General features: G+C 42.7%; 1 protein-coding gene across 10 annotated transcripts in view; it reads left to right on the forward strand.

Annotated features, from left to right (window-relative positions):
• SPTBN1 (spectrin beta, non-erythrocytic 1) overlaps positions 1-15,214 on the forward strand; it is a 197,522-nt gene that overhangs the window by 133,793 nt on the left and 48,515 nt on the right. For all 10 annotated transcript variants that reach the window (XM_025467186.3, XM_049115520.1, XM_025467192.3 and 7 more), the window contains 8 exons: positions 2,563-2,736; positions 6,417-6,508; positions 7,626-7,706; positions 8,093-8,208; positions 11,405-11,517; positions 12,312-12,499; positions 13,537-13,654; positions 14,785-14,943. In XM_025467186.3, the coding sequence (XP_025322971.1) occupies positions 2,563-2,736; positions 6,417-6,508; positions 7,626-7,706; positions 8,093-8,208; positions 11,405-11,517; positions 12,312-12,499; positions 13,537-13,654; positions 14,785-14,943 (1,041 nt within the window). The remainder of the gene's footprint in view (positions 1-2,562; positions 2,737-6,416; positions 6,509-7,625; positions 7,707-8,092; positions 8,209-11,404; positions 11,518-12,311; positions 12,500-13,536; positions 13,655-14,784; positions 14,944-15,214) is intronic.

Consider the following 15,214-nt stretch of genomic DNA (forward strand, 5'->3'; position numbering starts at 1 on the left):
CACACAGGTATGGTATGGAACATTACTGATTCCTTTGGCTGAGACAGCTTTGTTGAGCCTGGTGTCGATGCACATCTGGAGTTCCCATCTCCTTCATGACAGATTTCCAGATCCTGAGCTCCTGAGGGTGGCGCACTTCTTGAAATCCACTCCGTGGATGTGCTTGAGAATGTTGATGGTGTATTCTCTGGTCACTGCCTCGTGGGGAACAGAATGGCCCTTCTTCTCGCCACCCTTCTTTGTAGGAGCCATTCTGTGGGGCCCTGGTTGGAAAGGGAGCAAGCTTGCCTTTCACTTGAAGTATGTCAACTTCTCAGTGGGAAAGTTCTGTCTAGAACCTAAATATTTCCTGTTGCCTCTGGAGAGGTGTACTATATCTAAACACAGGGAAAGGGGAGAGTCCTTCTTTTTTAAGTAAGTAGAATTGCTGGGAGGAAAATACTTGAGGTACTCTTTGCTAGTAGAGAGACATTTTGTGTGTTTGAGAATGCCATAATGATTAGTTTACCATTTCCTTTATGTGTAGCAGCCCTTTGAGATAATTATTGGTATTCTAACCATTTATGGGTAAACAGTTGAGAAGTAAGGCTCTGATTTGCTAGAAAGCGGGGAAATTTTAACAAATACGGCATTTCAACAGCATGGTTGTTGTATTTTGTATTCTATGCCCAATTGTCCAACTGAAGCATATTGTATAGGGCTGGTTTGCTCATGTTTGATGATTGAAAAGATAAAAGGCATGAGCAGTAGGAAATTTTAGGGAAAGGGAGTTCTTCCCTCTGCCCCAATCTTGGATTGATTTGGGGAGAATTGCAAAAAAGAGGAGTGGTTCCTGAAAGCTTTCCCTTTTTTCCCCCTGACTTTTGGAAGTTCATGAAGTTTGTTTTTTAACTATTTGAAGGAGTCTGATCTTTAACCAGAAGAGGTTTGTCTAAAATTTTTTTTTTTCCCAGTTCCTTCCTGTGTCTTATGCCCTGGTATTTCCAATGGCTGATGCTTTTCAGGGACCTGAGTTGCATCTGGGTCTGCAGTGAACCATCCATAGCTCATCTGGCATGGCTAGTAGCTCCCACATGGGGTCCCTGTGATGTGGCATTAGACTTAGTCAACCTGCAGGGAAATGGACCTTTATCACCATCCTCCTCCACTTAAACCTTGTACCCACATTCATGTGGGAAGGAACACATGTTCCATTGAGATTTTGAGAGAGAATAGAGGCTTGGAAGGTCTTGTGTGTTTGCATTTGAGTTTTTCAAGATCATTCTGAAAAAAAGACTGGTTATACCTGATGGAGCCTGGGAAGATAGTGACAGCCCTCCAGTCTACTCTCTGTTCCCCTCCTCTTTAGCCCCTTCTGATTCTATCCACATTGCTCCTCTCACCCTTCAAGGCACACTTGGGGACTGTGTGCTACAGTTAGTAGGATGGCCCTGTCCTCATTGCTCTGCAGGCCTAGACGCCAAGACACTTGGGGATTGAAGCCACACTAGTCAGCGGGCTGACAGCTGTCTTCCTAGTCAGGTGCACAGTTGTTGAAAAGAGATGAGAGGGAAAGGCCCCAGGACAGCTGAAAGAAGCGTCAGCTTGAGGCGCAGCCCAAGCTAGCGGGGCTATGCTGGGAAATAGGAAGGAGAGGAAGACGGAGCCAGGCCAGGCAGTGGGGGCATGAGCTTGCTTGAGATCCATGGAGAATTTCCTGTGCGTGTGTCTTGATCTTTTCTTCATTTATTAAAAATATTCACCTTCCCCGAGCGTCTTGGTTTGGATATAACTGGGTAAAAAGAAGAGACATTGGGGTATTCAAATTAGACTGCTCTCATACTGTCTTTTCCTTTATCCTTCTCTGTGAGTCACCCTTTCTCTCAGCCCTCCGCAACCATCATGAAACTGCTACTTGGAAATTCTCATTTGGTAGCGTGTCCCCTTTTCATTTTGAGCCAGCCTTAGGAAACAGCCCGGACCCGCAAGTAGCAAATCTATTTTTATGTTTAGAGCAGTCAGAAAAATCGTCAGGGGTGTTTGCCATGCATCTGTAGGAAACTGGGTGGCAACAGTAGCTCTGAAATCTTTCATGGAGACAGGGTTCCTTTCTGTCTGACCTTCTAGCTTCTGTGCTCATTTGTAAATTGTGTTCCTTGCGTGATTAAGCAAACCTCTGAAGAGTGACCACCGTCCCTTAAGTTTTCTTTTTTTTTTTTTTAAGATTTTATTTATCCATAAGAGAGAAAAAGAGAGGGGGAGAGAGAGAGAGAGAGGCAGAGACACAGGCAGAGGGAGAAGCAGGCCCCATCAGGGAGCCCAACATGGGACTCCATCCCTAGGATCACACCCTGAGCCAAAGGTGGCGCCAAACCACCGAGCCACCCAGGCTGCCTATAAACTTTTCTCTTGTAAAGATGTAAATACTGTCCTTGTCCTGAGTTAAGCACACAGGTGTTTTAATATTTTGGTTTCGGTAGGAGACTACTGCAAGAATGGGCACATGCAAACTCTAGGAAGCAGTTCCTAGCCTTTCTCTGCACTGTTGTATAATGTTTCCACCTTCTGTTCTCCCGTTTCTAGCCTAAACCCACCAAGGGACGGATGCGCATCCACTGTCTGGAGAATGTGGACAAAGCCCTTCAGTTCCTGAAGGAGCAGAGAGTCCATCTTGAGAACATGGGCTCCCATGACATTGTCGATGGGAACCACCGGCTGACCCTCGGCCTCATCTGGACCATCATCCTGCGCTTCCAGGTAAGGACACTTGGTCTCAGGATTCTCCCCATTCCAGAGGGATCAAGAAGACCAGGTTGAAATGGCATCCCAGAATCAGGTGTGTGGAGCTGTATGTCGCATGTAGCCACCTGTAGGCACATGGCAGCTTTTCCTAAAAAGTTCTCTTGTCAGATAAGGAAGTTTCTGGGCCACATCCCTGCCCATCACTTGTCTGGTACCTCTTCCAAATGCCTGGTGTGGCCTTCAGGAGCAAAGATAGAAAGATGTGGTTGATGCTAGCTTACTGGCACTAGACTGGCTGAACTTCACCAAAACGTAGCATGTATCATGGAATATTTTTAAGTTTATGACACAGGGTGAGCTCCTTTTTCGTTCTTATTCTCCTTTAGATGCAAGGAAGCAGTTTTCAGGGGAAATGTGCAAAAGCCTTAGGCTTGTTTGAATCGATGACAATTTTATGGGTTTGTTATACTCAAGGGAAGGCTCTAAGTATAGAAGTACTCTAAGCCAGAACGTATTCTCAAGGTCATTCTGTCCAATTTCTTCACTTTGTGAGGAAAGGGAGGAGCCTTATCCAGAATTACGAAGCCAGTCGGGACTGCAGTGCTTGCTTCTGACCCTTTAAGAGAGAGAGAGCTCAGAATTTCAGCACTGGTGAAGCACCTTTGGCCTGGTTACTGGTTCTTTCTTCATGCAGTGCTTCATGCTCATGCTTTTCAATTAGAATTGAAATGCAGGAAACACTTCTTACCAGAGCGTCAGGTTACTCTGCAAACAAATGTCCTAACAGTCCTGTCTCCTGGGTGGCTCTGTTCTCTGTGCCTTTCCTTCCTGCTCCACCCCTTTGATAGAAAGTCTGATTGATTTTTCTGGCTAAATAAAAATCTCACCAAAAAAGGGCAAAAACAAATCAAATTATAGCTCTTTGTATTCTTCCTAAAACTCTGAAATCAGCGTGTAACCAGTCGTTTTCTCATTTCCCCTGGGAGTGGGTTTGAGTTAACAGTGTTCTGGGTGTGTATGTGGGAGGAGGGGTAGGAGCTAAAACAGCCATATCCAAAGAAACTCCCTGAATCGGTGGTTCCCAAGCCTCCATGATCCTCTAAGGCCTTGGGATAGCTTTTTACTAATTCAGATTCCCTAGGTCTTAGTCCCAGTGATTCCAGTTAAATGGTTCTGAGGAGAGAACCGCTGTTGAAGATGACATCATGAATGGAGTTAATTATAACAGTCAATGACTGTTTTGCAAACAGAACTCAATGTAGGTTTCTGTCATTTATTTCCTAAATGATTTGAAAATGGAGTGAATACCATTAAATTCATTAATTATAGCACTCATTCTTAGGCCAGCAGAGGTGGAATTAGTAGGACCCTCTGAGCTTCACCTGTTTCGTAGAGTAAAAAGTTTTATTTCTCTTGCCTTGGCCTGTAGTAATCAGAGCGTGGAAGGGCATCCTGATGGTGGCCTCTCTTCACATCGGGTCATTGCCCGTGTTGGTTAGCTGGCACATGCAGCCCTTTCCAGGATTCTCAGCATGAATTGAGTCATTGACTAATTAGCTTCCTGACAGCTTGTCTTTTTCTGCAGTTGAACTTGTAAATGCTGATATGTACTTTCTCTCTTTCCTTTGAGGCAAGATAGGCTGTTGATGTCATTGCATGGCCTGCAGTGTTGGTGTCTTTGTGACCTGGCTTTCTCTAGCAGCTGTATTAAATGTTCACTCATTCCACAAATATGTATTGATTCTACATCAGCCAAGGCCCAAGCTCACTTTCTGCCTTCTCTGAAAGCCTCCCCGTATTCTCCAGAGATCTCTCTCTCTCCTCCAGCTCCTGAATATTATACAGCCTTGTCTTACATTCCCAGTGCGTATGTGTGCACACGTGTGTGTGTGTGTGTCCAGAGCTCCCAGGACGTGTCCTGCCCTGTCTGTGCATAGCAGGTATCCATTAAATACTAAACATGACATACAGGTTTTATGCTACTGTCGCTTTAGAAGAGAGTAAAAGGATGTTGTGGGAAACTGAAATGAAAGTCTTTGAGTTTGCCTCGTGTAAATAGGGAGCTGTCTTCATTTCAGAAGGATATACGGTGTCTCTAAATGCCAAGTCTGGAAATAGAGTCCCTTCTTCACATAGAAGCATAAGAAGGTCGGCAGGGGTTAATGTGTAGAATTCCACCTGCCTTTCCTGATGAGTCTGTGTCTTACTCCTTGAATTAGGTTATTCTTTCACATTTACTTTCTGCACAGGAACTAATGATTCTAATAATAGAGTTTGAAGTTTATGCAGACTTACACTTCATATACATATCACAGTCAAAAAAGGATTATTTCTTAGAAGTATAATTATTTCAACTTCTAGGTGTTTTTCCTAGTTGAAAGTTTCTGACTTTTTAATCTTATATTTGTATGTTTTACCCTCCTCTTACCTCTCTTCCAAAAAAGATTCTGGGGCATGTGTTTAGATTAAATGGGAAGGACCATTACAGACCAGGAGAGGAAAGCTTGGAATAGCTAAAGCTAAAAAAATGACAGATGGCCTTCTAGACCAATACCATTTACGCCCAATCCTCGTCCCACATTGTAGTATTATAGGCAAGAATTTAAAGACAAGCGGTATTTAGAACATTTGTCTAAAATCACATAACTGGTTGGACAGTCTCTAATCCAAAGAGCTAACTTTTAAAGTTCCTTATTATGAGCTCAGCACTTCATTTACCTTCTTCATTTAAGTATGCAGTAGCGCTGTGAGACAGCCATTGTTGCTGTTGCCGTTCATCAGATGGGAAGCTAAGGAGCTTGCCTAGTGCCATAAAATAGGCGGTAGAGCCTGGTTTTAGATTCAGGCAGTCAGACGTTGGTGCCAGTGTATAGTGTAGTTTTTATGCTCTCCATGAGTGGCTTATGAATGCAGACTCTCTTAGTCCATTCGAGCTGCTATAACAAAACAGCACAGACAAGGTAGCTTACAAACAATAGAAATTCATTTCCCATAGTCCTGGAAGCTAAGTCTGAGGCCACGCCAGCATGATCTGGGAAGGGTCCTATTCTGGATGGCAGACTTCTCACCAAGAATTTCTCTAGGGCCTTTTTTATAAGGCACTAATCCTATTGATGAGGATCCTACCCTCTGCTAGAACCCCACCTCCTAACACTGTTACCTTTGGGAGTTCAGATTTCAGCGTAAGGGTTTGAGGGAATCAGACATTAAAACTATACCACAGACCATGGAAGCCCACCATGTGTGTGACTTCTCTGAGAATCTGGGTCAACTTTTAGGAAAAGGTAAATATACTGTCTTCATCAATGGAGGATGTGCACCCTAATGTGAAAAATATTTGGTTATAACAAACTAGAACCAGATATTTTTCTGGGGTCTGATGAGGTGCAGGGTGTTTATGCTGAGCACTTGTAGTTGGAAAGATGGGCTATTTTGAGGTTAGAAATGACCCCTAAAGGGGGTTTCTGGGAAGTCATGCAGGTAAGTAGTACTTCTCTCTGTGCCAAGGAGAAAACCTGGTTGGTGTTTCTGTGAGATAAACCTTGAAGAAAGCAGTTTGCTTTGGCACAGTAGATAGTCTGCACAGCTAGGTTGTGATCTGAAGCTTATTTTTCATGTATATAGATCTGTTTTTCTGTGACTGCCATTAGGCAGCTGACCCATCTATTCGGCTCATATATCTTTGTGAATCTTAGATCCAGGATATCAGTGTAGAAACTGAAGACAACAAAGAGAAGAAATCTGCCAAGGATGCATTGCTGTTGTGGTGCCAGATGAAGACAGCTGGGTGAGTGTGAACTCACAGGGGTTCAGGGGCCACTGCACCCAGGACAGAGTCCCGCTGCAGTCATCACTTCTGAGGTGTTGACAACTATCTCTTCCGCTACTTCCATCAAGAAGTCTTGTTATGTCGTAAGCAGTTGATAACTGACATTTCAGCTAGCTCACAGCATGGAAGGAGTTCTGATTGATATTCTGGACCTGTCATCTCCACAGTCAGTTTCCCTCTCTTTATTAAGGAAGCTCCAGAGAGCAGTATATCTTGAATTTTAAAACCCTGAAACCATGTTAAAGAATCACATCCGTGATATTTTAAAAAAGCAATTGTGGGTTTTCTCCTCCTTTTATTATTTTCTGCTTTGGGGAGGTTTTGTACAGTCAACTTAAGAGTAGTCTATATACATTACCTGTCTCCGTTTTCTTTCCCTTTATTCTTCCATTGAAATTTTAGTGAAAATACTTTTTTGGGGAACTGCATCTGTTCTATTACTCACTGAAATTGTTGGGGCTCATGGTACTAAGAACTGATTTTGTACTAGGTAACTAGAGAGTTGCTGTCAGAACTACTTTGAGGACAGTTATAACTGTAATGAACATGATCAATTAATGGTAAGTATGGAACTCATAATAAAGAGGATATGCCTAATAAGGGGATCAACTTAGTTTTAAGCCTTTAATCAACCACAGATACAAAGTCTGTAAACAGTGTAGAAGAGCTGAGTGTCTCATGAACAGGTAATCCCAGCTGCTTCCTTTCTGTCTGTGAGAATTCAGACCTTGATCCCTGCAGGGTCCTAGTATCTTTGCTGGCAGGGGCAGAGAGGTCTCAGAGGTGTCTGGATTGTGGTCATTTTTCCTTTTGTAAGCATGGTGTCTTAAGTCTAAGACCCAGTTCATATCTTTTGTCCGACTGACTTACCAAGAAAGAGAAGCCGAAGCCATGAGGATATGTACTTTATTTTTATAGCAAGCTGAAGTTGAAGCAGTATTTGTTCTGATTTGATTGTCCTTTTAATATTCATTGCCTCTCATTTTTATAGTACTTACAGACTTTTTCTTAAACACTGCATTTATAAAACTATAAATCTTTATTTGGTAATTCTCTTGTGCTTTGTCTTTGTTAGGTACCCGAACGTCAACATTCACAATTTCACCACTAGCTGGAGGGACGGCATGGCCTTCAATGCACTGATACACAAACACCGGTGAGTCGTGTTCTTAGAAACCATACTAGCAGTTGTGGGGTAGAATGCCGACATTCTTCTGTCCATACCTGGGTGACTTTTGATCCTCATATCCATTGCCTTAGATGTTGCACCATGGTGGGAATTCCTGCATTCCATGTGAGGAAAATGTAAGAGGATATGTAAATTCTCCTGAACAAACAAGTTTGCCCATTATCTTCAGCTGTCTTAATAAACTTTGAAATGTTTGTTCAAAAATCAGGTTTCATTGTTTGATGATTAAATAATATTACAGAGTTTACTCTGCTAAGGTGTGATTTCTGCCTTTTGCAGTAATGATCGTGTTTATTGGTCACATGTCTTTTCAACCCATGGTTTTTGTCATGTTCCACTGTTGTTCTGCATAGGCCTGACCTGATAGATTTTGACAAACTAAAGAAATCCAATGCACACTACAATCTGCAAAATGCATTTAACTTGGCAGAGCAGCACCTTGGCCTCACTAAGCTGTTGGATCCAGAAGGTAAGACCTCGAGAAATGAAAGGGGGCTTTTAGCATCTCTAGTAGTGAGGGGCTAACTACTTCCTGTCAGTTCTATTTGTGCAGCATGCCTCAGGAATTATTGAAGAGAGAGGAGCTTCGTTGTGGTGTGAGAATTACTTGAGGATTTGTGCACAGGATTATATTTGAAAAGGCCTTGAAACGACAAGTATGATTTAAATGTGTTCAGAAGGAAAGGGCTTGCTAGGCAGAGGCACTTGCACGAGCAGAGGTGCAGAACCGGGAACGAGGAAGGTGTATTTGGGGACTAACAGTTCTTTGGGAGTGGTGTTTAGAGTAATAATAGGAACTATCCCTGGAAAGCTGGGGTGGAGCCCTACCACTCAAAATTTATAGAGGTTGTTCAGCAGTCACTGAAGTTCTTAGCAGGTATGCTCAAGGAAGGGAACCTGCTCTAGGTGATCAGTGAATGCTTGTTGGCCTGTGTTCATTCCAAGGTGGCAAGCAGCCTTGGGATGAGTGGGTATAGACCAGGGGGTGGGGGTGGGGTGGGAGGACGTGTAGGGGGCCGTGCAGTGTTTGCTGAGTAAGGAGCCTGATTATGGTGCATCAGGAAGGGGGAAATGTGCTGGTGGAAGAAGGACTAGGACTCCAGTCCTCTCTTCGGGCTGCCTGTCTGGAGGCACAGCCTCCCGTGCTCTGCCTAGAAATGCTCTCTCTACTCCCAGTCCCTGCAGCAGGACCCCAAAGACCGACTGCAGGCGACATGGAGCTGACCTGGGTGGGGCAGTCCCTCAGGTTGTAGCTCCTTTAACAAAATCCTAATTCCAGGCTTTTAGTGTGAGTTCTCAAAGGTACTTTGTCTTACTTTGAAGAGCATTTGAAATATAAGCGTATTTGTTCATAGTGCTGGAACTTTTTAGATCACAGCTCTTAGCAACTACTAGAGAGAGAAAACCAAGTGAAAGTTTAAAGTTCTTATAAATATAGAACAGGAAGTTTAACTCCCCAAGGGCAGATTGAGGTCATGAGGCTGCCAGGCAGCCTTGCTATTTTCCAGTGCATCAGATTCAGTGATATGTTCGCTATACAGGAAGCTGAGATAAAATTATCTTTGTGCTAACCCACTAAATGATTTCTTAATATAAACAGAAAACTAAAATTCCTTACGCTGTGATTAATCTTCCTTCTTAACCCCTACCTTAATTATGGGAAGAGATTTTTCCTCAGCACTAGCTCTTTGTGCTAAATAACCTTTTTCTTTTTTTTAATAACTTGCTCATTAGTTAATCTTTCTAATCACTTCCCAGTATGAAAAAGGGGATAGATGTTCCCCAGATCACAAGACAAGGAGCTAAAAAAAGGCAGTTGATGTCACTTATCCTGTGGGTTTGACCTTGATTATTAGTTGTCCTTCGCTATTGTTAGTCGCCTGGTGCCCCGGAAAGCATCAGCTAAGATATAATTGCAGACAAATTACAAAACCACAAGGTTTTTACCTGCTCACATCTTCACAGTTCTGTTAACATTTTGTGTGTGTGTGTATGTGTGTGTGTGTGTGTGTGTGTGTTTCCTTCTCCCCCGTTTCTTTCTCCTTGGGGCATGTGTGGATGGGGCTGAGCAGATACACAGTTGGCCACAGGGACTACTGGGGTGGAAACAGTAGCTGTTGTCCAGGCCCCCACTGCCATAGGCTGCCTTGGTGATGTTGGGCAGGAAGCTTTCCAGCTCTGTGCCCTACTGTTCTTATCTTTAAGAAAAATAATCCTGCCTCACACAGGGCTGCCAGGAAGATGGAAGGCACACATGTGAATGCATTCTGAAAAAGAGCCTGATTATCAGTTAAAAGCCATCCTGTGTATTCTCTTTGTTGTCTGTCCCGAGTTAAGTACTTCACCCAGTATTGCCACACCTCAAACACTTGCCATTTTCATACATTTATTCCCTCTCTTAGTATTTACTGACTACCCACTTTATACAGGATAACACACCAGGAATTTGAGAGGTGGAGCAGCATAGGGCTTAACAAGACACAAGGTTCCTACCCTTGAGGACTTAGTCTTATAAAACAAAGAAAATGTGTATAAGTAAATTACCTGGCAGAGAGTAGACTGTTTATCCATGTAAACAGAAATCTTTAAGGGAACAGAGGAGACCGTAATTCCTACTAGAGGGATCAGAAACAGCTGTGTTGGAGCAGTAACTTTTCAGGTGGACCCTGAGGGATAGGAAGAAAGTGATGGGATGGGAAATGACATTTTAGGCAAAGGGAAATTGTGAGTAAAGTGAAGGAATATTGGGAATTGTGGAGCGTGTATGGGAAATCTTGAATAGTCCCGTTTGGTTTAGATTGTGCCTGAGAAGAAATATTAGGCTATAGGATTAGAAATGTCTAGAATAGTGGTTGGCTCTTAGGGAGCCTGATAAACAATGGAAGGAAGGAAGGGAAAGTTATGGCACATTCTAGAGGATTAAGGGGCTTAGACTTTATTTTTTGTAGATTGTAGGGTACTTTTGAGTAATTTTGAGCCAGAAGAAAGTGTGTTTACACTAGATCAACCAGGTGCAGTGTGTAAAGTAAATTGGGTTGTAGGGAAACCCAGTGAGGAAGCTCTTGCTTCAGACCTGGTTTTGGGACCATGAGAGTCTAAACCATGAGTGACAATAAAGATTCCATAAATAAAATCATCTGGACTCAGATTTGGTGACTAGTGACTAGCTGAATAACAGGTAGCAAGATAAAGATGTGCAAAGACTGAATGACTGGAAACAGTTCTGGTGGCATCAGCAGAAATGACGGTTTAAGCAGCACAAGCCCAGTTTGGGAGTAGAAGTGGGCAGGGAGATGAATGTGGTATGTCTTGCTAAGAATTCCGACTGAATTCTTACTGTATTCTTCATTTTTCTCTAATAGTTTTGCGTATATTTTTGTCTTCTTGGTAGCTTGGGATCCTGTAGAGGAAGGATCCTATTTCTTAAGACTTCTATGTCCTATTGCAGTAGTAGAAGGCATTTATGAATATTCATACCATAAAAGAGTGAGATGGTTTCATCCTCATTAGCCTTATAATTAATGCACTGATGGCAGAACTCTCAAATATACATATATTGAAAACACTGGCCTATTTCAGTGTTGAACAGTTGTTCTGGGTTGTTCCTGCTGCCTGGGTGGTAGCACTTGAGCAGCATACTGAACAAAACCTTCTCCGGGTTACAGATATCAGTGTGGACCACCCTGATGAGAAGTCTATTATCACCTACGTGGTGACTTATTACCACTACTTCTCTAAGATGAAGGCCTTGGCTGTTGAAGGAAAACGAATTGGAAAGGTGAGTTCTCACCAATTTTATAAGTTGTGAGACATGATTAAAGTTCACGTCTTCATGTACTGCCACCCAGCACCTGTTGTCCCACGCCCTCATCAGTTGGACCTGGAGCAGGTTGTGGCGGACACTCCCAAGAGGCAGGGAAGTAGGCAGAAGCCTCTTCATCCCTAAGAGTAGCGGGAAGTAGGAGTAGCAGCTACAGTCGTTAGGGCGAGATCAGAGGGGCATCTCAGACGCAGAGACCTTCCTCCCCCCAACCTTACCAGAAAATGGGGTATTGAAAATCTGATGAGTTGGCCGATGTCATGGGTGTGAAATCCTACTTATTCCAGTTGAAAAGGTCCCACTGTTAATGCTTTTTATTTCTCATTTGGCTGATGTTCACCTGCCATATATTTCAAAACACCTCAGATCAGGTGACATTGTCTTTTCATTGCAACAGAATGGAAAATTCATGGACATTCTTGAGACAGGACCAAGCAAAACAGAGTCCTTGTTGTTTTTCAAGGATCCTGGGGCTGAGGCAACAGGAGTCATTCAGAATCTTAAACCCTTTGCCTGGGGGTTGGGTGGTACAGAACCAATTACACTTGAGTTAAGCTGTCATTGCTCACAAGTAATAGCTACAGACTGAGTGCCTATTAACACACAGTTCCTCGAGTTTAAAATGCTTATGCCAGAGTAGCGTAGAACTGTTTGAAAGCCAGTCATTAATTGTGCACGTGCTCAGTAGGGTTATAATCCTGTTTTCCTTACTTGGCAATATGATGTTCTGTTTTTCTAACTCCTGTTTACAGGTGCTTGACAATGCTATTGAAACAGAAAAAATGATTGAAAAGTATGAGTCACTTGCCTCTGACCTTCTGGAGTGGATTGAACAAACCATCATTATCTTGAACAATCGCAAATTTGCCAATTCTCTGGTTGGGGTTCAACAACAGCTTCAGGCATTCAACACCTATCGCACTGTGGAGAAACCGCCCAAGTAAGATGCAGATTGGAGTGTATTACCATGAGTGTGGGGAAGGATGATGGTGGCCTTGGACCCTTGTTTCCTAACTTCCGTGACCTCATCTCATAATGAATGCCTCTCACCCCAAGGGCCTGTCTTACTCCTTTTCTTCTGACCCCGACTGGCTGGCTGAGCTCTGTTACAAACCAGGCCTTCTGTGAGCCCTTCCCTGTAGATGGTGCCCCTGGTATGTGTGGTATATTAGAGTCCTAGGAAATGGTACAGTCTCCAGTCCCTTATCCTGATGTGTTTCAGACACAGGTATCCTAGTACCTGATGTGTTTCAGAATTCCCTCTTCTCTGGATTTGAGAGAAGTAGCTGAGTACGCATATATTGTTTATTAGAAGACTCACGGTGGGCCTGAGACCCATTGTCTCCCATTAGTAACCCGTTGTCAGGCCTACTAATAAGTCCTAGCAAAGTGTGTAAATATGATGTGTTGAATAAAGACAGACAATAAATAGTTTTGTATCTGTTTAGTTCAGTTTTTACCATCCCCCCAAATTGATTTTTCACGTCTTTTCAAAGTTCTAAGTGTCAGGTAAGGATTTTTTAGAGTTCCCACGTCATTCCTCCTTTTTCTGTAACCCAGCTCATTTGTGAATTCCTTGTTGCCATTTCTGAAGCACTAGGTAGTGATTTGAAGCAGTTCTTGCTGAATGTATTCAGCTGTGTGTCCTGAATGAAGTCCATCGTCCAGGAAGTATAGTCTAAACCTTGAATGAAGTGATTAATGAAAGAATGGCACTGTGTGCCCCCAAGTATAAATCTCAGTAGCAATAGCCAGCCCACCAACCCCACCAAAATTCCAGTTGGGCGCATTTTGAGGTCTATAGTACCCAAAAACTAATGCACCATGTTTTCTCTACTGTGAGTTCCACATAAAACAGACCAGACATAAATTGCTTTTAAAATTGCATGGCTGTGTGAAATGTTTTTTTCTTCTTCTCAAAGAGCAAATGAATTTTTCCCTCTAAAGGAACACTTCTTTTTTTCTTCCTTTGCTTAGGTTTACTGAGAAGGGGAACTTGGAAGTGCTGCTTTTTACTATTCAGAGCAAGATGAGAGCCAACAATCAGAAGGTCTACATGCCCCGCGAGGGCAAACTCATCTCTGACATTAATAAGGTAATGTCGATCCCTTTTAGCCCTGTGTAGGCCCTGATCTTCTGCAGGCTTCAGGTTCAAGGGCTAGATTGCCAAGAGGGCAGTCTGAAAGGTTCCGACCTGGCCTGCTGAACTGATGAGTGACAGCAGTGGCTCGGGTTTTGCAGGGGGTCAAGCACATACTTGTGGTGGGCTGATCTCTTAGAGTTCTGGGAAAGGAATGTTAGATTTTACCAAACCAGTCTTAGTTCACTCTCTTTACCTTGTTACTTTCATCTGTCCAAGGCAGTCAACTCTAGCGTCTTTAAACTTCAGAAGGGAGAACTTGAAACCTTATTTCATATATCTGGAATCTGTAGAGGTTGGGGCTTACAATTTTGGCTGTTTATATCAGAGACTGTTCAACAGTTTCCATGTTTTGTCTTTAATTAAAGAATTTCACAGCGGACATTATATTGTCAGTTTTACACATTTAGATTATTTTAAGTAGATGTTTTTTAAGTAAGATATATTTCATAGAGATTAATTTACTGTGGACATTTGGTGAGGATTTTGAAAAAAAAAATGCTTAGGTGTGTGAATTAAAAACAAGGGCTCAAAAAAAAAAAGGTGGGGTGGGGTTGCCTGGCTGGCTTGGTCGATGGAATGTGCAACTCTTGATCTTGGGGTCATGAGTTTGAGCCTCACATTGGGTGTAGAGACTACTTAAATAAATAAAATATTAAAATAACGAGTGGCTCGAGGTGGGGTGAATAAGAGATTCATAATACGATTTTTTTTTTCTGAGAAAAACCATTTATCTTTTTTATGTAATCAGAGCTATTGAAGATGATTACTTTATTTCCTCTCAAAGTAAGAGATTTATAATTTAGTTATATTGCTCCATATCTACACTGTTTTGATTTCCAAATATAATACAGGACTTTTAGATATAGATAGGATAGAGTGTTCCCATGAGGCTAAACTGGAAAAAAAAAAAAAAAAAAAGATTTCTTTTCTCAAGGCTTAAGAGTCAGTGAGGGTGGAAACGAGATGTCCCTTTTAAAAAAGTTCTTGGATCTTATTGAGGAGTACTAGCTGTTGATTGTAGCCAAGGAAAGTTCCTTGAACACTGCAGGAAACTGTTCTCTTTTTTTTTTTTGCCTCTGTAGGCCTGGGAAAGACTGGAAAAAGCAGAACACGAGCGAGAACTGGCTCTGCGGAACGAGCTCATTAGACAGGAGAAACTGGAACAGCTCGCCCGCAGATTCGATCGCAAGGCAGCTATGAGGGAGACCTGGCTGAGCGAAAACCAGCGTCTGGTGTCTCAGGTTCTGCTCTAGACCTTTATTCGGGGAACTGTTCCTGGGGTCTCTAGAAATGCAGACCATACCCGAGGGCCGCAGGACAGCTGCTTATCAATATATATACACTGTTCTGAAGTAACTTGAGTCCTCTTGCTCACTTCCCATGAAGAGGATGTTTATCATTTCTAATATACTTTGTCTTCTGTTTATCTAACTTTTCATAGATTTGGAAGCAACTCAAGCAGAATTTGTTTAGAGCCAGTGAGTGAGTGTGAACTGCTCACGTTTATAAATC

This window comes from Canis lupus, chromosome 10 (assembly GCF_003254725.2).
Source record: "Canis lupus dingo isolate Sandy chromosome 10, ASM325472v2, whole genome shotgun sequence".
Classification (NCBI taxonomy): Eukaryota; Metazoa; Chordata; class Mammalia; order Carnivora; family Canidae; genus Canis; species Canis lupus.